The 16,077-nt window shown below is 43.6% G+C and overlaps 1 protein-coding gene across 2 annotated transcripts in view; it reads left to right on the forward strand.

The window, feature by feature from the left end:
* LOC126237212 (long-chain-fatty-acid--CoA ligase 1) overlaps positions 1–16,077 on the forward strand; it is a 694,263-nt gene that overhangs the window by 665,826 nt on the left and 12,360 nt on the right. For both annotated transcript variants that reach the window (XM_049947096.1, XM_049947097.1), the window contains 2 exons: positions 7,521–7,799; positions 7,889–8,032. In XM_049947096.1, coding sequence (XP_049803053.1) covers positions 7,521–7,799; positions 7,889–8,032 — 423 coding nt within the window. The remainder of the gene's footprint in view (positions 1–7,520; positions 7,800–7,888; positions 8,033–16,077) is intronic.

A 16,077-nucleotide genomic window follows, 5' to 3' on the forward strand; every position in this document is an offset into this window, starting at 1 on the left:
AATGCTACTTCAGCAACTTGCATGTCAACTTCACTGCTCTTATATTCAGGTAGCTTTTCAGTTGGTCTCACAAGGCTGAGTGAGCCATCTTCCAGAATTTTCCACCAGAGAAAAATTAGAAGTGGTCACTGGAAATCACACACTGGACCTCAGTGATAATAGCCAAAAATATTAACTACTACACCACACAAACTAATGTTATGTCATTAGTTTTTACTATCATGGCATTTGAAGACCTGAAAGGCCATGTATCACTCCAGAAATAAGTGTGATGACTATTAGTGGAGATATACTTTTATTGGTGAAGAAACTCAAAATGTAAAAAAATCAGTCAACATTTGAGCAACAAGTTGGCATTGTCATTGATGATAATTCAACAGACACAGCTAAGGAGGATATTGATGTCACTGGGCACAGTGATTTAACAAAGATTGCCAGCAAAGCATTGTGAACAGTCAAGGTGAGATACACTGTGCACCCTGTTCAGCTCTTGTTGTTAACATTCACTTGGCTTGGTGGTGCATACAGATGTTTCATGTGACATCATTGCACTTGCAAGAGTGTAGTGGAATGCATGCTGTTACTACCTCTGCTCTTCTTCTGTGGTGTAAACATGACGGTGTTGCCACCTGTCCATGTAACCAGTTAATTTTGCTGGGATACTGTTATAAACAATGGAGAGATTACAAACTGCCTGAAAAACTTTTGTTGATCACTGAGCTTCCTTTTGGTGCAATAGATCAATGGAACACGTAACTAACCAACTATGCTGTTTTGAATGTATGATGTGCCTGTCACGAGCATTACCAAAGAATCCTTGAAGAAAGAGGGTTACCATAGGCAGTAAAGAGTTTATTTGCTTTTATAGACGACTGGTACAGAGCAGACACGTAGTACCAGCACTGCATGAGGAAGACAGAGCTTGCAGAAATCATTTGCCTTAAGTGTTTCCAGTGAGTTCGGCAGCTCAGTAAACTAAATCAAACCCTTGATAAATGACTATGGTCTGTCAATTTTAATATTATTCTTTATTTAAAGAAGTATGTTGGAATCATTTACACTTGTTGCTTCAATTTGCTATCAAAAAAGAGTAATTAATTCAAAAAGTTGTGGATAATACATTGTTAAGAATTTATCCTGTGTATACACACACGTCACAGCAAGATTTTGTGTGGCATTTTCCATGTATACATCTTATTGCCATTTTTTGTGTAACAGCAATATTCTGTTGAAGAGTATATCTACAGCACAGCCACATAATTCAATCTCATAGTTAATAAAATAATAAATTATTCCATAATATATAACTCTTAACTATCTTTGTCAAGAGATAGACGTTAGTATTGATTTTTCCACAAACAAAATCAATTTGGTTTTCCCATCAGAGCTTCTGTATAATTTAGATGCACCAAGATGTTGTCAAGATACTACATACATGATTTACCTTGTTGTGGCGAGAACTTCCAGTTTTAAATGCCAATAACTGAAAATCACTGATGCTCATCTTCAAGCTCTAATCATCAACATACTTAGTTATTTCTGTAACGCCAAGAGTAAGGTGTTATCTGTGTGGTTTATTGTGTGGTGATTAAGAGTTCATGATATATATTGAGCACTGAGATATAAACTTTCCGCTCCTGCGGGTTCGGGGGTAAGATTAGGCCCGAGGTATTCCTTCCTGTCGTAAGAGATGACTAAAAGGAGACTCGCATGTTTCAGCCTTTAAGTGATGGTCCCCTGTAGGGTTTCACCTCAATTTTTCAAAACTTTCCCAAAGAGCGAGCCAATGGGGGAAGCCCGCATTACATGGTGCATCGTGTCCATTGTGCCTCGAGATCTGTAGCCCGCTTTCTCATTGGCGCATTGCAGTCTTGATCATCCTCCATCTCTTGGGCAAAGACACCTTCCTGGGTGTATTTTCCACCATGCACTATGCAGTGTAGCTTCCTGCACCGACGATGACCATGGACTTGTTTGCACCTCATATCCAGCACGGTAGCCAGTCTGTTGTGGTGGGGCTGCCATGTACCCTCTTGGTTGTAGCCCCCCTGACAACACAGGGATCACTCTGCTGATGCCTGCACTGTTAACTCCCTCATTTATGCCAAGAAGTAGATGCCTGTCACCCTGGGGCATCGGGACTCCCGGCAATGGCCATCCTGCCAGGTGGCCTTTCTGCGGCTGGGTGGCACCTGTGGGGAGGGCCCCTTGTCAGAGTGGCTAGAATTAGGGTGGATGGCGTGCGATGAAGCGTTCCACATCATCACTTGTTGGTGATCAACCAACAGCAGTCACTAAGCATTCTAAGTCTCAGTACAATGCAGGGAAGTACGACCCTAAATCATTCCCCTCCCTGGCCACATCATGCCAGGCTAAGGATGGCAGCGAACCTTATTCAACCAGGTACCTTGTATGTATGAGAACTGATGGGCACTCCTTTGTTTTTATGAAGCTGCAGGTTTTTTGTAGACCATTTAGAGGGACAATTTTGGGGATGTAGAGGGCTTGTCCAAAACGTGGACAGGGTCAGTCCCGATAAAAACAGCATCCTCTGCCCAGGCACGTGCATTACTCACTTGTGACAAGCTGTGGGATGTTTCTGTTACCATCATGCCCCATAAAAGCTTAAATATGGTCCAGGGTATTATATTCCACAGGAACCTTCTTTTGCAGTCTGATGATGAGCTGCATGCCAACTTAGAACAAAGAGGCATTCATTTTGTCTGACGCATCCATCAGGGTCTGAGGGATAATCAGGTTGCCACCGGTGCCTTCATCTTGGCCTTCGAGGGTGACACATTGCTCGAGAAGGTCAAGGTGATGGTCTGCTGCTGTGATGTAAGGCCATATATCCCTCCCCCTATGCGGTGCTTTAAGTGCTGGTGATTCGGCCATATGCCTTCCTGCTGTACTTCCAGCATCACATGTCGAGATTGAGGACATCCATCACATCCGTGTACTCCATGTGCTCTGCCTCCCATCTGTGTCAACTGCAGAGAGCATCATTCCCCTTGCTCGTCAGACTACAGGATTTTACAGAGCGAAAGGAAAATCGTGGAATAAAAGACCCTGGACCAACTAACTTACACTGAGGCTAAGAGGAAATTTGTGGGTCTACATCCTGTGGCTATGACCATCTCTTACGCTGCCGCTACGAGAACAGTTGTAGCCCCATCCATTACGCAAATTCCAGTCAGCTCTCCGAGCCGGAAGACTACATCTGCCCCCTTGATGGTGGGGGGGCACTTCCCTCCATGTTGCTCCCACACCACCTACCTCGGGAGCACTGCCCCCTCCAACCATTGGGAACACCAGTCCCCACTCCTCAGCCAGAAAAGCATAAGTCCTCTTTGGCACCTCTCGCTAGGAAGGGGTCCCTTGTGTCACTCCCTTCCCAGGTTTCTGGTAGTGGGAAAGATGACACCTGCCAGTGGCTGAACAGCCGAAAAGTAGCAGGTCGTAGGGCTTCACGATCATCCTCAGTCCCGGAAACTGAATTAGTCAAGCCCTCCCAGCCAGAGGAACCCAAGGAGCAACTAGAGAAATCTGAAAAGAAGACACCAAAGACCTTGTGGAGGCACCCACACCTCTGCTACCTACAAGCTTTACTTCTGAGGATGAGGTGGAGATTCTGGCATCTGCTGAGGACCTAGATCTCACCAGACCCTCAGACACCATGGATACAGACTGCTCAGGAAATAAATCAGTGGCAGCAGGTGACCCTGAGGCATAAACTGCCTCACTGAATGTTCCATGCCTTCCCAGGCTCACAATCACATCATCCTCCAGTGGAATTGCAACGGTTTTTTCCACTGCCTGGCTGAGCTATGGCAACTGTTAAGCTTTACACCTGCTTTCTGCATTTCCCTCCATGAAACCTGGTTCCCAGCAATGCGGACCCTTGCCATCCGTGGCTATAAGGCATATTACAGGAACTGTAGCGACTATAATTGAGTGTCAGGTGGAGTTTGCGTGTCTGTCTTGTACTCAATATGCAGTGAACCTGTGCCCCTTCAAACCCCCCTTGAACCTGTGGCTATCAGGATAAGGGTGACACAGAAAATAACTGAAACATGCATCTTCCTCAAGATGGTGCAGTACCCCTGAATGCAATAGCTGCACTGATTGATCAACTCCCTAAATCTTTCCTAAAAATGTCGAAAATGCACTGTCACAACTCGACGTCTGCCTCTTAAAGACAGGCTCCCCAACACATTTCAGTGTGGCACATTGCACATATTTGGCCATTGATCTCTCAGTTTGCAGACCTGGCCTTCTCCCATCTATCCACTGGAGAGCACATGACAACCTGTGTGGTAGTGACCACTTCCCCATCTTCCTGCAACTGCCCATGTACACCTGCCCAGATGGGCTATAAACAAGGCAGACTGGGAAACTTTCACCTCTGCTGTCACCGCTGAATCTCCCCCACACGGCAACGTCGATATGATGGTTGAGCAAGTGACTACAACTATCGTTTCTGTGGTAGTAAATGCAATCCGTCACTCTTTAGGGTGCCCCCCAGCGAAAGGCAGTCCCTTGGTGGTTGCCGGAAGTCGCTGAAGCAATTAGGGAGCATCGGCAAGCTCTACAGTGGCATAAGCGGCACTCTTACCTGGAGCACCTCATAGCCTTTAAATGGCTCCGTGCCCTTGTTTGTCACCTTATCAAATGATGGAAGCAGGAGTGTTGGGAGAGATATGTCTTGACCATTGGGTGCTACATTACCTTCCCAAGTCTGGGTAAAGATCAAATGAGTTTGCGGGTACCAGACCCCAACAGGTGTTACCGGTGTTAACGTAAATGGTGTATTATCTACCAACGAAAACGCAATTGCCGAGCATTTTGCTGAGCTCCATGCTCAAGCCTCTGCATTGGCCTTTCGCACTCTAACGACGGCTAGAAGGGAAAGTAATTTTGTTCACTACATGCTACAGTGAATCCTATAACACCCTATTTACAAGTGGGAGCTCCTCAGTGCCCTTGCACATTGCCCCAACACAGCTCCTGGGACAGATCAGATCCACATCTCATCTGACTACAAGCAACATCTCCTCATCATCTTCAACTGGATCTGGTGCGATAGCATCTTTCCATCGCAATAGTGGGAGAGCACCATCATTCCGGTGCTCAAACCCGGTAAAGACCTGCTTGATATGGATAGCTATCAGCCCATCAGCCTCACCAACATTCTATGTAAGCTGCTAGAATGTATGGTGTGTCGGGCGGTTGGATTGGGTCTTGTAGTCATGTGGTCTACTGGCTCCATGTCAGGGCGGCTTTTGCCAGGGTCGCTGTACCACTGATAACTTGTGTCCCTCAAGTCTGCCATCTGCACAGCCTTTTCCAGATGCCAACACCTAGTTGCTGTCTTTTTCTGATTTACGAAAAGCGTGTGACACCACCTGGTGACGTGATATACTTGCCACATTATAAAAGTGGGGTCTCTGAGGCCCGCTCCCGATTTTTATCGAAAATTTTCTGTTGCTTCGTACTTTGTGTGTCCAAGTTGGTGCCTCCCATAGTTCCATCCATATCCAGGAGGATGGAGTCCTGCAGGGCTCCGTATTGAGAGTCTCTCTATTTTTAGTGGCCATGAACAGTCTAGTGGCAGCTGTAGGGCCATCCGTCTCACCTTCTCTGTATGTGGATCACTTCCACATTTCTTACTGCTCCTCCAGTACTGGTGTTGCTGAACGCCGCCTACAGAGAGCTATTCACAAGGCTGAGTCATGGGCTCTAGCCCACAGCTTCCAGTTTTCAGCCGTGAAGTCGTCTGTCATGCACTTCTGTCGGCATCGTACCATTCATCCGGAACCAGAACTTTACCTTACTGACGATCCACTCACTGTAGTGCAGGCATATCAATTCTTAGGACTGGTTTTTGATGCCTGATTGATATGGCTACCTCACCTTCGTCAGCTTAAGTGGAAATGCTGGCAGCACCTCAATGCCCTCTGCTGCCTGAGCAACACCAGCTGGGGTGCAGTTCACTCTATGCTGCTGCAGACCTACAGAGCCCTTGTAAATCCTGTCTTGACTATGAGTGTCTGGTTTATGGGTTGGCAACGCCTTCAGCATTGCATTTACTTGACCCTGTACACCACTGTGGGGTTCGACTAGCGACAGGAACTTTTAGGACGAGTCCGGTGGCCAGCATACTGGTGGAGGCTGGTGTCCCTCCATTACAGATCAAACTCGGATAACCTCGCGGCTCTCCGCTGTCACTTCCTCTCGATTCTTGACATGTACCGGGGTCATGAATGGTTTACACTGCATATCTGCTCATGCCCAGATGAGTCATCTCTCCTGTGTACTGACTCCTTGAGCAACCTACAAGCTATCGACCAGTGCTATCCTCGTCATCCTTTGGTAGCGACCATCCAGGAGTGTATCTATGCCCTGGAATGGTCCAGTCATTCAGTGGTGATTGTCTGGACCCTAGGCCTAGGCAACAAACTTGCCAACAGGCTGGCCAAACAGGCTACATGGAAACCGCTTCTGGAGATGGGCATCTCTGAACCTGAATGAGATTCTCACTCTGCAGCGGAGTGTGCGCTGATATGAAACTTCCTGGCAGATTAAAACTGTGTGCCCGACCGAGACTCAAAAGGCAAAGGTCCCGAGTTCGAGTCTCGGTTGGGCACACAGTTTTAATCTGCCAGGAAGTTTCATCTCTGAACCTAACCTTCATTCGGACTTATGCCACAGTGTTTTTCGAATTTGGGAGACTGAATGGCATAACAGTATGCACAACAAACTGTGTGTCATTAAGGAGACTATGAATGTGTGGATGTCTTCCCTGCGGGCCTCTTGCAGGGTATCAGTTGTCCTCTGCCGGCTCCGCATTGGCCTCACCCCTGGGGACCAACAGTTACCTCCAGCGCTGTGAAGACCCGCCTTAGTGTCGGTGTGGCACCCAGTTGACAGTGGCCAATCTTCTGGTGCACTGTCCTGCTTTGACTGGCCAGAGACAGAATCTTGGGTTACCAGACTCGTTGCCACTAATTTTATCCGACAACGCCTCATTGGCTTAATTAGTTTTAAGTTTTATTCATGAGGGTGGGTTTTATCATTTGATCTAAGTTTTAGTGCATGTCCTTTGTCCCTCTTTGTCCTCCACCCTAGTGCTTTTAGGGTGGAGGTTTTAATGTGTTGCAGAGTGGCTGGCTTCTCCTTTTTATTCTCATGGTCTGCCAGCGATGGTCATCTGCTTTGTTGTTTTACTCTCTTCATCCCGTTTCTTCCATTTCTGTGGTTTTCTTGTCCCCCTTTTGTCCATTTACATGTTTGTTGTCCTTCATCATTCTTGTGCTTTTTCCTTTCACTCTGTTTTGTATTGTCAGCCTTGTTTGTTTTATTCTCACACTTGTGGCATTGTTTTATTCAGAACATGGGACTGATGACCTTGTAGTTTGGTCCCTTCCCCCCTCTTTTAATCCAATAATATAAACTTTGTTATTGTTTCACTGATGGACTGAAAATTTATGATGTTATTGTGTATCACATGTGTTCCTTAGGTAGTGGAGGGCTACGGGCAGACAGAGTGCTCTGCACCAGTAACTCTGACTGTACAAGGTGATCACGTTCCAGACCATGTAGGGCCTCCAGTTGCCTGCTGCTGTGTCAAATTAGTGGATGTGCCTGAGATGGAGTATTATGCATCAAATGGCCAAGGAGAGGTTTGTGTCAAAGGCACAAATGTTTTTCTAGGCTACTACAAAGATGAAGAGAAAACAAATGAAACAGTTGACAGTGATGGATGGCACCATACTGGCGATGTTGGACAATGGCTGCCAGTGGGTATACTGTAAAATAATTTTAATTTTGTTGTAATTATCAAATGAAAATTTTCTGGATGATCATAGATTTTCTAAATTGTTTTCAGAATGGCACACTGAAGATTATTGATAGGAAGAAACATATATTTAAATTGTCACAGGGAGAATATATAGTTCCTGAAAAAATTGAAAATATTTACATTCGAAGCCAGTATGTACAGCAAGTATTTGTTTGTGGCGAATCTCTAAAGGTCAGTGTTGTATAAACAAAATTATAAATCAGTGCACGTAAATTTGTATTGATCTGTATTGTATGTAGGTGGCATGTTGAGGATAGAGCATGTTAAGTTGTGATCAGTGGCTGTCAACTATTTACTTGATAGCATTTCTAAATCACATATTATTCCTTGCTATTACCAGTTCTGAACAAAATATTCATCATCGCATCTATCCTCTACAAGCCACCTTGTGATATGTGGGGAAGGTTGTTTTGTGTACTATGGTTACTACTTCTGTGCTACTCAACAATTGTGAATGGGAAGAACAATCATTGGTAATCTCTTATGTGAGCCTGAACACCCCTAATCTTGCCTTCATGGTCTATTCATGACATACACACATAAGAAAGCAATTTTAGTTGGCTCCTTCAGGAATGTACACCCTCAGAGATTTAACAGTAAACCACACTATGATGCGTAATGCTTCTCTTGTGAAGTCTGTAACACGAGTCAGATGAGCATCTTCATAACCTTTTGTCCTTACTACACAAACTTGTGATGAAATGTGTTGCTCATCTTTGTATCTCCTCCGTTTCCCTTACTGACAACCAATATTAAAATATTGGTCAAACAATGCTTTTGTATCCAGAATGAGATTTTCACTCTACAGCGGAGTGTGCGCTGATATGAAACTTCCTGGCAGATTAAAACTGTGTGCCCGACTGAGATTCAAACTCGGGACCTTTGCCTTTCGTGGGCAAGTGCTCTACCATCTGAGCTACTGAAGCACAACTCACACCCGGTCCTCACAGCTTTACTTCTGCCAGTATCTCGCGAAAGGCAAATGTCCCGAGTTTGAGTCTCGGTCAGGCACACAGTTTTAATCTGCCAGGAAGTTTCATATCAGCGCACACTCCACTGCAGAGTAAAAATCTCATTCTGGAAACATCCCCCAGACTGTGGCTAAGCCCTGTCTCCGCAGTATCCTTTCTTTCAGGAGTGCTAGTTCTGCAAGGTTCGCAGGAGAGCTTCTGTAAAGTTTGGAAGGTAGGAGATGAGATACTGGCAGAAGTAAAGCTGTGAGGACCGGGCGTGAGTCGTGCTTCGGTAGCTCAGATGGTAGAGCACTTGCCCGCAAAAGGCAAAGGTCCCAAGTTCGAGTCTTGGTCGGGCACACAGTTTTAATCTGCCAGGAAGTTTCAATGCTTTTGTAAGCTATCTTCTTCATGGATGGACTATACATACTGAAGATTCTTTCAATCAATCTGTCTGGCAAATGTGTTTCCTGCTATTAGTTGTACTTTGTTGTTCCACTTGATGTCATTCTGTATGCACACTCCCAGATAGGTAATGGGTGTGTCTGCTTCCAGTGATTGTGCAACACTTGTGTAATCATACAATAAGGCACCTTGTGCAATAGCTCATATTTATGTTGTGGGTCAACTGCCAGTTCCTGCATGAAGTGTCAATCCAATACAGATTTTCCTGCATTTCATTAAAATTTTATGGCATTGCAACTTCTCTACATACAACAGCGGCATCTGAGAACATTCTCCAGAAGTTTTTGACATTATCTACCAAGCCATTTAAATAAAAAAGTATGAACAATAATGGCCCTATAACACTTCCTTGGAGTACACCCGAAATTACTTTTACCTCTGAAGATAAGTCTCTTTTAAGATTGATGTGCTGTATTCTATTTGCAAAAAGCTCTTCAGTTCAGTCCAGTTGCAAAAACAAGTCTAATATTCCATAGTCATATTCAATTCATTAGTAGGCAATATGAAACTGTATCAAACGCCTTCTTGAAGATGAACATGGCATTCATCTTGGTACTTGAATTTTCTGTGTTCTGGATTTTGTAAACAGAGTGAGCCAGGTTTCACATGCTCAGGCTATTTTTGGTGTCTGGATAGGTCATAATAAGTAGTATAATATGTGTTCCAAAATTCTCAGCTGTGATACAGGCCCACAGTTTTGTGCATGTCTTTGATGATTCTTTTTTGAAAATATGAGTGTGCATTCATTCTGTTATTTGGAATGCTTCATTCCTCCAGCTATCTACAATAATTGCTGCCGGTAGAGTTAAAATTTCTTTTGCATACTCTACATAGAATCGTACAGATATCCCACCAGTATCAGTCACCTTTTTCCTCTTAAATGATTTTAGTTAATTTTCTATGCCACAGCCACTTAGTTTGCTATGTCATTTTTGTATTTGTGCATTGAATCAGAAGAGCAACCTCAGTACGATCTTCCTTAATCAAACGATTTTGGAAAAAGAGATTTTAGTATTTTGGCCTTCCATCATCGTCCATTTTGATGCCATTTTAGTCACTGAGTGAATGTCTGGACACTTGGTTTCAATCGGCTTACTAATTTAACATAAGACCAAACCTTCTAAGTATTTTCTGCCAAATCAGTAGTTAGAATTTTACTTTCAAATACATTGAATGTTTCATGTAAGGCTCTCTTTAGGCTGGTTTTGGTTTAATTCAGTTTTTGTTATCAATGAGACTTTGACTATGTTTAAACCTGCAGTGAAGCATTCTTCAGTTTTGGAGCAGCTTTCTAATGTGGTTGCTGAACCGTAGCGTGTCTTTCCTATCTGTCATAACTTTTCTTAGCACAAATTTGTCTGAGGCATATTGTACAGTGCTCTTGAGCTATGAACATTTATATTCAACATTTTTGGAGATAAATTTTTGATTCTGACCCCTGAAGTAATCTGACATCTGTTCACTGTCATGCTTAGTTTGTAATGTCTTTTGAAGGCATTACCTACAAACAAATCTGGGGAACAGCTATGGGTACCAGCATGGCACCATCCTATGCCAACCTATTCATGGGCCATTTAGAGGAATCCTTCCTAAACACACAGAATCCTAAACCCCTCACCTGGTTCAGATTCATTCGTGACATCTTTGAGATCTGGATTGTGGGTGAAGACACCCTATCCACATTCCCCCAGAAACTCTTACTCAACCCAACAGGCCACCTTCCTAGACGTTGACCTCCACCTGAAAGGTGACTACATCAGTGCCTCTGTCCATATCAAACCTACTAACCACCAGCAATACTACAGCTGCTACCCATTCGATAGAAGTCCCGCCCGCAGTGGTCATATCTGCAGTAATTAGCTGTCCCTCTCAAAATATACCATGGGTCTCACTGAAGCCTTCAAAGACCGTAATTATCCTCCCAGTCTTGTACAAAAACAAATCTCCCATGCCTTATCTTTCCAGTCTCCCACCACCTCCCAAGCCCTCACCTTCCAGCCACAGAGGAGCATTCCCCTCGTAACTCAGTACCACTCAGGACTGGAGCAAATGAATTACATTCTCCATCATGGTTTCAACTACCTCTTATCATGCCCTGAAATGAGAAATGTCCTACCCACTATCCTTCCCAGCCCTCCCAGAGTGGTATTCCGCCATCTGCCAAAACTACACAACATACTCGTCCATTCCTACACGACCCCTGCTCCCAACCCCTTACCTCTTGGCTCATGTACCTGTAATAGATTTAGATGCAAGACCTGTCCCATACATCCTCACACTACCACCTACTCCAGTCCGGTCACAAACATCACCTATCCCAACAAAGGCACAGCTAGCTGTGAAGCCAGTCATGTGATCTACAAGCTAAGCTGCAACCACTGTGCTGCATTCTCCATGCACATGACAGCCAACAAGCTGTCTGTCTGCATGAATGGCCACCAACAAATTGTGGCCAAGAAACAAGTAGACCATGCTACCCAACATGACATTCTTCATTTCAATGACTGCTTCACAGTCTGTGCTACATGGATCCTTCCCACAAACACCAACTTTTCTGAATTGTGCAAGTGGGAACTTTCCTGCAATATATCCTACATTTCCTTAACCCTCCTGGCCTCAACCTTCGTTAGTCATTGTCCTCACCCATCCAGCCCATTCCCTGTTCCCGTCTCATATAACTGCCCTACCCTCCCTCCACCTTGTCCTTGTGCACTCCGCAGCAGCACTGCCTCCCACCTCTACCACGTTATCCCTCCCCTCCCATGCCCCGGACTACTCCTTACCACCACCCATTTGCCACTCCCATTATGCACTGGTGCCTGCTGCTCAGTGTGGCTTCAGTTGCCAGAGACTGCAGTAGTGTGTGTGTGTGTGTGTGTGTGTGTGTGTGTGTGTGTGTGTGTGTGTGTTTGTTTTTGTAGGAGGCCTTGCTGGCTGAAAGCTTATTTGTGACAGACTTTTTGTTGTGGCTATCTACAGCTCAGTATCTCTGTTATATGGTGAGTAAAAACTTTCCTTTTCATAATATTGTTACATTCCATACAGGGTTTTCCATTGTCTGATTTCCACCTACTGGTTAGCTACTTAATATAAACTATACTTCAGTTCAAAAATTAAGTTTTAACTTGAGTGTTGTATTCTTTTTTTGTTATGTACTACCCCAAGACTTGACCCCAATAAAGATGTAAAAAGTTATGGTTAGAGTCCAATTTATTTCTCCTAATAACTCTGATAAATAATAATAATAATAATAATAAGGGAGTCTAATAATAAGGGAATGAGACAAGGTTGTAGCCTCTCCCCGATGTTATTCAATCTGTATATTGAGCAAGCAGTAAAGGAAACAAAAGAAAAATTCGGAGTAGGTATTAAAATCCATGGAGAAGAAATTAAAACTTTGAGGTTCGCTGATGACATTGTAATTCTGTCACAGACAGCAAAGGACTTGGAAGAGCAGTTGAACGGAATGGACAGTGTCTTGAAAGGAGGATATAAGATGAACATCAACAAAATCAAAACGAGGATAATGGAATGTAGTAGAATTAAGTCGGGTGATGCTGAGGGAATTAGATTAGGAACTAAGACACTTAAAGTAGTAAAGGAGTTTTGCTATTTGGTGAGTAAAGTAACTGATGATGGTCGAAGTAGAGAGGATATAAAATGTAGGCTGTCAATGGCAAGGAAAGCATTTCTGAAGAAGAGAAATTTGTTAACATCGAGTATAGATTTAAGTGTCAGGAAGTCTTTTCTGAAAGTATTTGTATGGAGTGTAGCCATGTGTGGAAGTGAAACATGGGCGATAACTAGTTTGGACAAGAAGAGAATAGAAGCTTTCAAAATGTGGTGCTACAGAAGAATGCTGAAGATTACATGGGTGGATCACATAACTAATGAGGAGGTATTGAATAGAATTGGGGAGAAGAGGAGTTTGTGGCATAGCTTGACAAAAAGAAGGGACCGGTTAGTAGGACATGTTCTGAGGCATCAAGGAATCACAAATTTAGCATTGGAGCGCAGCGTGGACAGTACAAATCGTAGAGGGAGACCAAGAGATGAATACACTAAGCAGATTCAGATGGATGTAGGTTGCAGCAGTGTGCGATTTGCAGGGGGGGATGGGGGGGGATTTCCCCTGCTCTGGTTTTAGTTTATGCACCCCAACCTGGGATGTTTATTTCCCAAGCACTGGAGTAAAACTTTACATATAATTTAAATTTGTGGAGCCGAACACTGAAAGTTTACTATTAATATGTATGCTTATTAATTTTGAAAAAGTGTTATGTAGTAGTTAAGCATTTCAAAACATTTAGAACTAAATGACTAGACGACGCACGCCACATTTCCGTAGCATGCCACAATGTTGCAAGACGTCGCCCCAGCGTAAACGAGGCTTTAGAGCCGGGTCTGTATTGTATGGTGGATGTGATGTGTTGCGTACGAAACTAACACCTGCAATCAGATCCAAACGTCGTGGAAAACTGTGAAGAGGTGTCATCGTGCAACAAGATAACGCTCGCCCACATTCTGCCAAACGGACAGCCGATGCAATAAAGGAGTTGAGATTCGAAGTGCTGGAACATCCACCATACACTCCAGACCTGGCTCCAAGCGATTTTCGCATGTTTGGACCCTTAACGGAAGCACTACAGGGAAGAAGATTTGAAAGTGGTGAAGACGTCATTGCTGCGGTGCAAAATTGGTTAGAGATGCAACCGATAAACGTATTTTCTGATGAAATAAAAAAAACTTGTAAAACGTCGGGAAAACTGCATTGAAATCTAGGAAGGTTACGTAGAAAAATAACGCATGTTTGAGTTTTCTATCATCAGAATAAGTACAGCTTTTCACATACGTGCCTTTACTTTTTGAATTCCCCTCATATACCTGTATGTAGATGATTTTGTAAATAAGCTTTACCTATAATGTACTTTTAAAGATATAACAAGGGATGGCTTTTCTGATAGTGCATAAGCGTGAATACTGAGTTTCGCCATTAACATCTATTTATAAATAACTGATTAACCATGGGTAACGCCACGGTCCAAGCTAGTAACATATATAATTATACTAACCCCCTAAGACATCCCCCCCACTGGTAAAAGCACAAATTGCACACAGGATTGCAGTAAGTTCTGGGAGATGAAGAAGCTTGCACAGGATAGGGTAGCATGGAGAGCTGCATCAAACCAGTCTCAGGACTGAAGAAGAAGAAGAAGAAGAAGAAGAAGAAGAAGAAGAAGAAGACTACTACTACTACTACTACTACTACTACTACTCTCCCCTAACTCTCAAAAAGCTTTTTCGACTTTGTTACCCAGTCACTGAAAAGCAGTGTTGCAAAACATCTTTTCCAATACAAAAATCAGCTTAAACTTTTTTTTAGAAGTGCCACTTGTCAATTAATCTATAAAATGCATAAATGCATGGGCGTTTATGAATTTTGGGCATTATGACAGAATTGTCAAAGTCTCTGGTTGAAGCCCTCCACTCGGCTCCAAACCAATGTACCATAACCGGTTCTGGAAATGATCCTCCAAAATAATAATTCTGCTTCCGCATGGTGTGTAACACTGATTATCTTCACTAATTCAACCAGCTGCTTGTAGGAACTGAGGATGGCCTCAGAGCTTAAGTGCTAGGCACCATTCATGCCAACAGGAGCCATGATTTACACCCAGGTGTGCCCAGTGCAGTTAGTCACTGTCAACACAGCCTCCTCCACATTTTTATAAGACCCCTAGCAAGCGTACAGAACTGAAACTTGCTTACCTTCCTGGCAAGCTTGCTATTTCTTTAAGAGGCTACACCTGCCTTATGTTGGAGCTCCCAATGACCATCAAATCCATCCTCTTCTCTTATCCACTTATCCATGTCTTTCATGAAGATCAGCCCCAGTCCTATTAGACAAAATATCCTGTGCTGAGTCACATGTACTTTCAGCAATGGACAACACCTCAATTATGTTTCCAAAGTATAAAGGGGTCAGCTGTGTAGCCAGTACTCACTTATGCCTTCCACCCTGAGACTCCTGACTTCACCATGTTTGCCATACGCAGTCGGATGAATGTGGACCTACAAAAACAAGTAAATCTGAAGGTGATGCAGCATCATGGGTTCCAAACAATGCTACAGGCACAAGAGGTGCCACAGCTTTCACCTCAGGTGCTTAAACTTCACTGCAGGTTACAGCAGCAGCCCAAAGCCTGTCAACCATGGTCAACATGGCTTCCAACTGTACAGTCACCATTTTCCTGTGTGTCCATAAACAACAGCTTCAGTCCCTGTCCACCATGAAACTACATTTGTCTATACAACAAGAAATATAACAGCACACATCAGTTGCTAGATGCAGTCTGAGTGCAGCTTTTACACTGTTTCTGGCTATCTATATGAAATTAAGTGAGCTCACACAATTATTGAGAAAAAATATGCACATAGTTAGAAAAAAATTAGCAAATTGTACAGGGAAACAGTTGCATAATATTTACTTCACAGAAACACGTCAGAAAAATCACTGTGAAGAAATAGAAACTACTGCTTCTGTTGGCAGCGGCTCCTACTTTGGTGGCTGGAGCTAGAGCATCTTTACAGTTCAGGAAAATAGTTGTACATTTCAGTTTAACCTCTTGTAGAGACTATACCTAAAAACAATCCTGTCACTGGGTATATGTGGAGCTCCATATCAGAAACATATCATAAATTCCAACACAAACACTTCTCTCCCTCTCCCTCTCTCTCTCTGAGAATGTGTTCCTTATTGTTTTTAAGAGTACATTCGATATTTGGAAAAGTGCTGCC

The sequence above is a fragment of the Schistocerca nitens genome, chromosome 2 (genome assembly GCF_023898315.1).
Source record: "Schistocerca nitens isolate TAMUIC-IGC-003100 chromosome 2, iqSchNite1.1, whole genome shotgun sequence".
Taxonomy (NCBI): Eukaryota; Metazoa; Arthropoda; class Insecta; order Orthoptera; family Acrididae; genus Schistocerca; species Schistocerca nitens.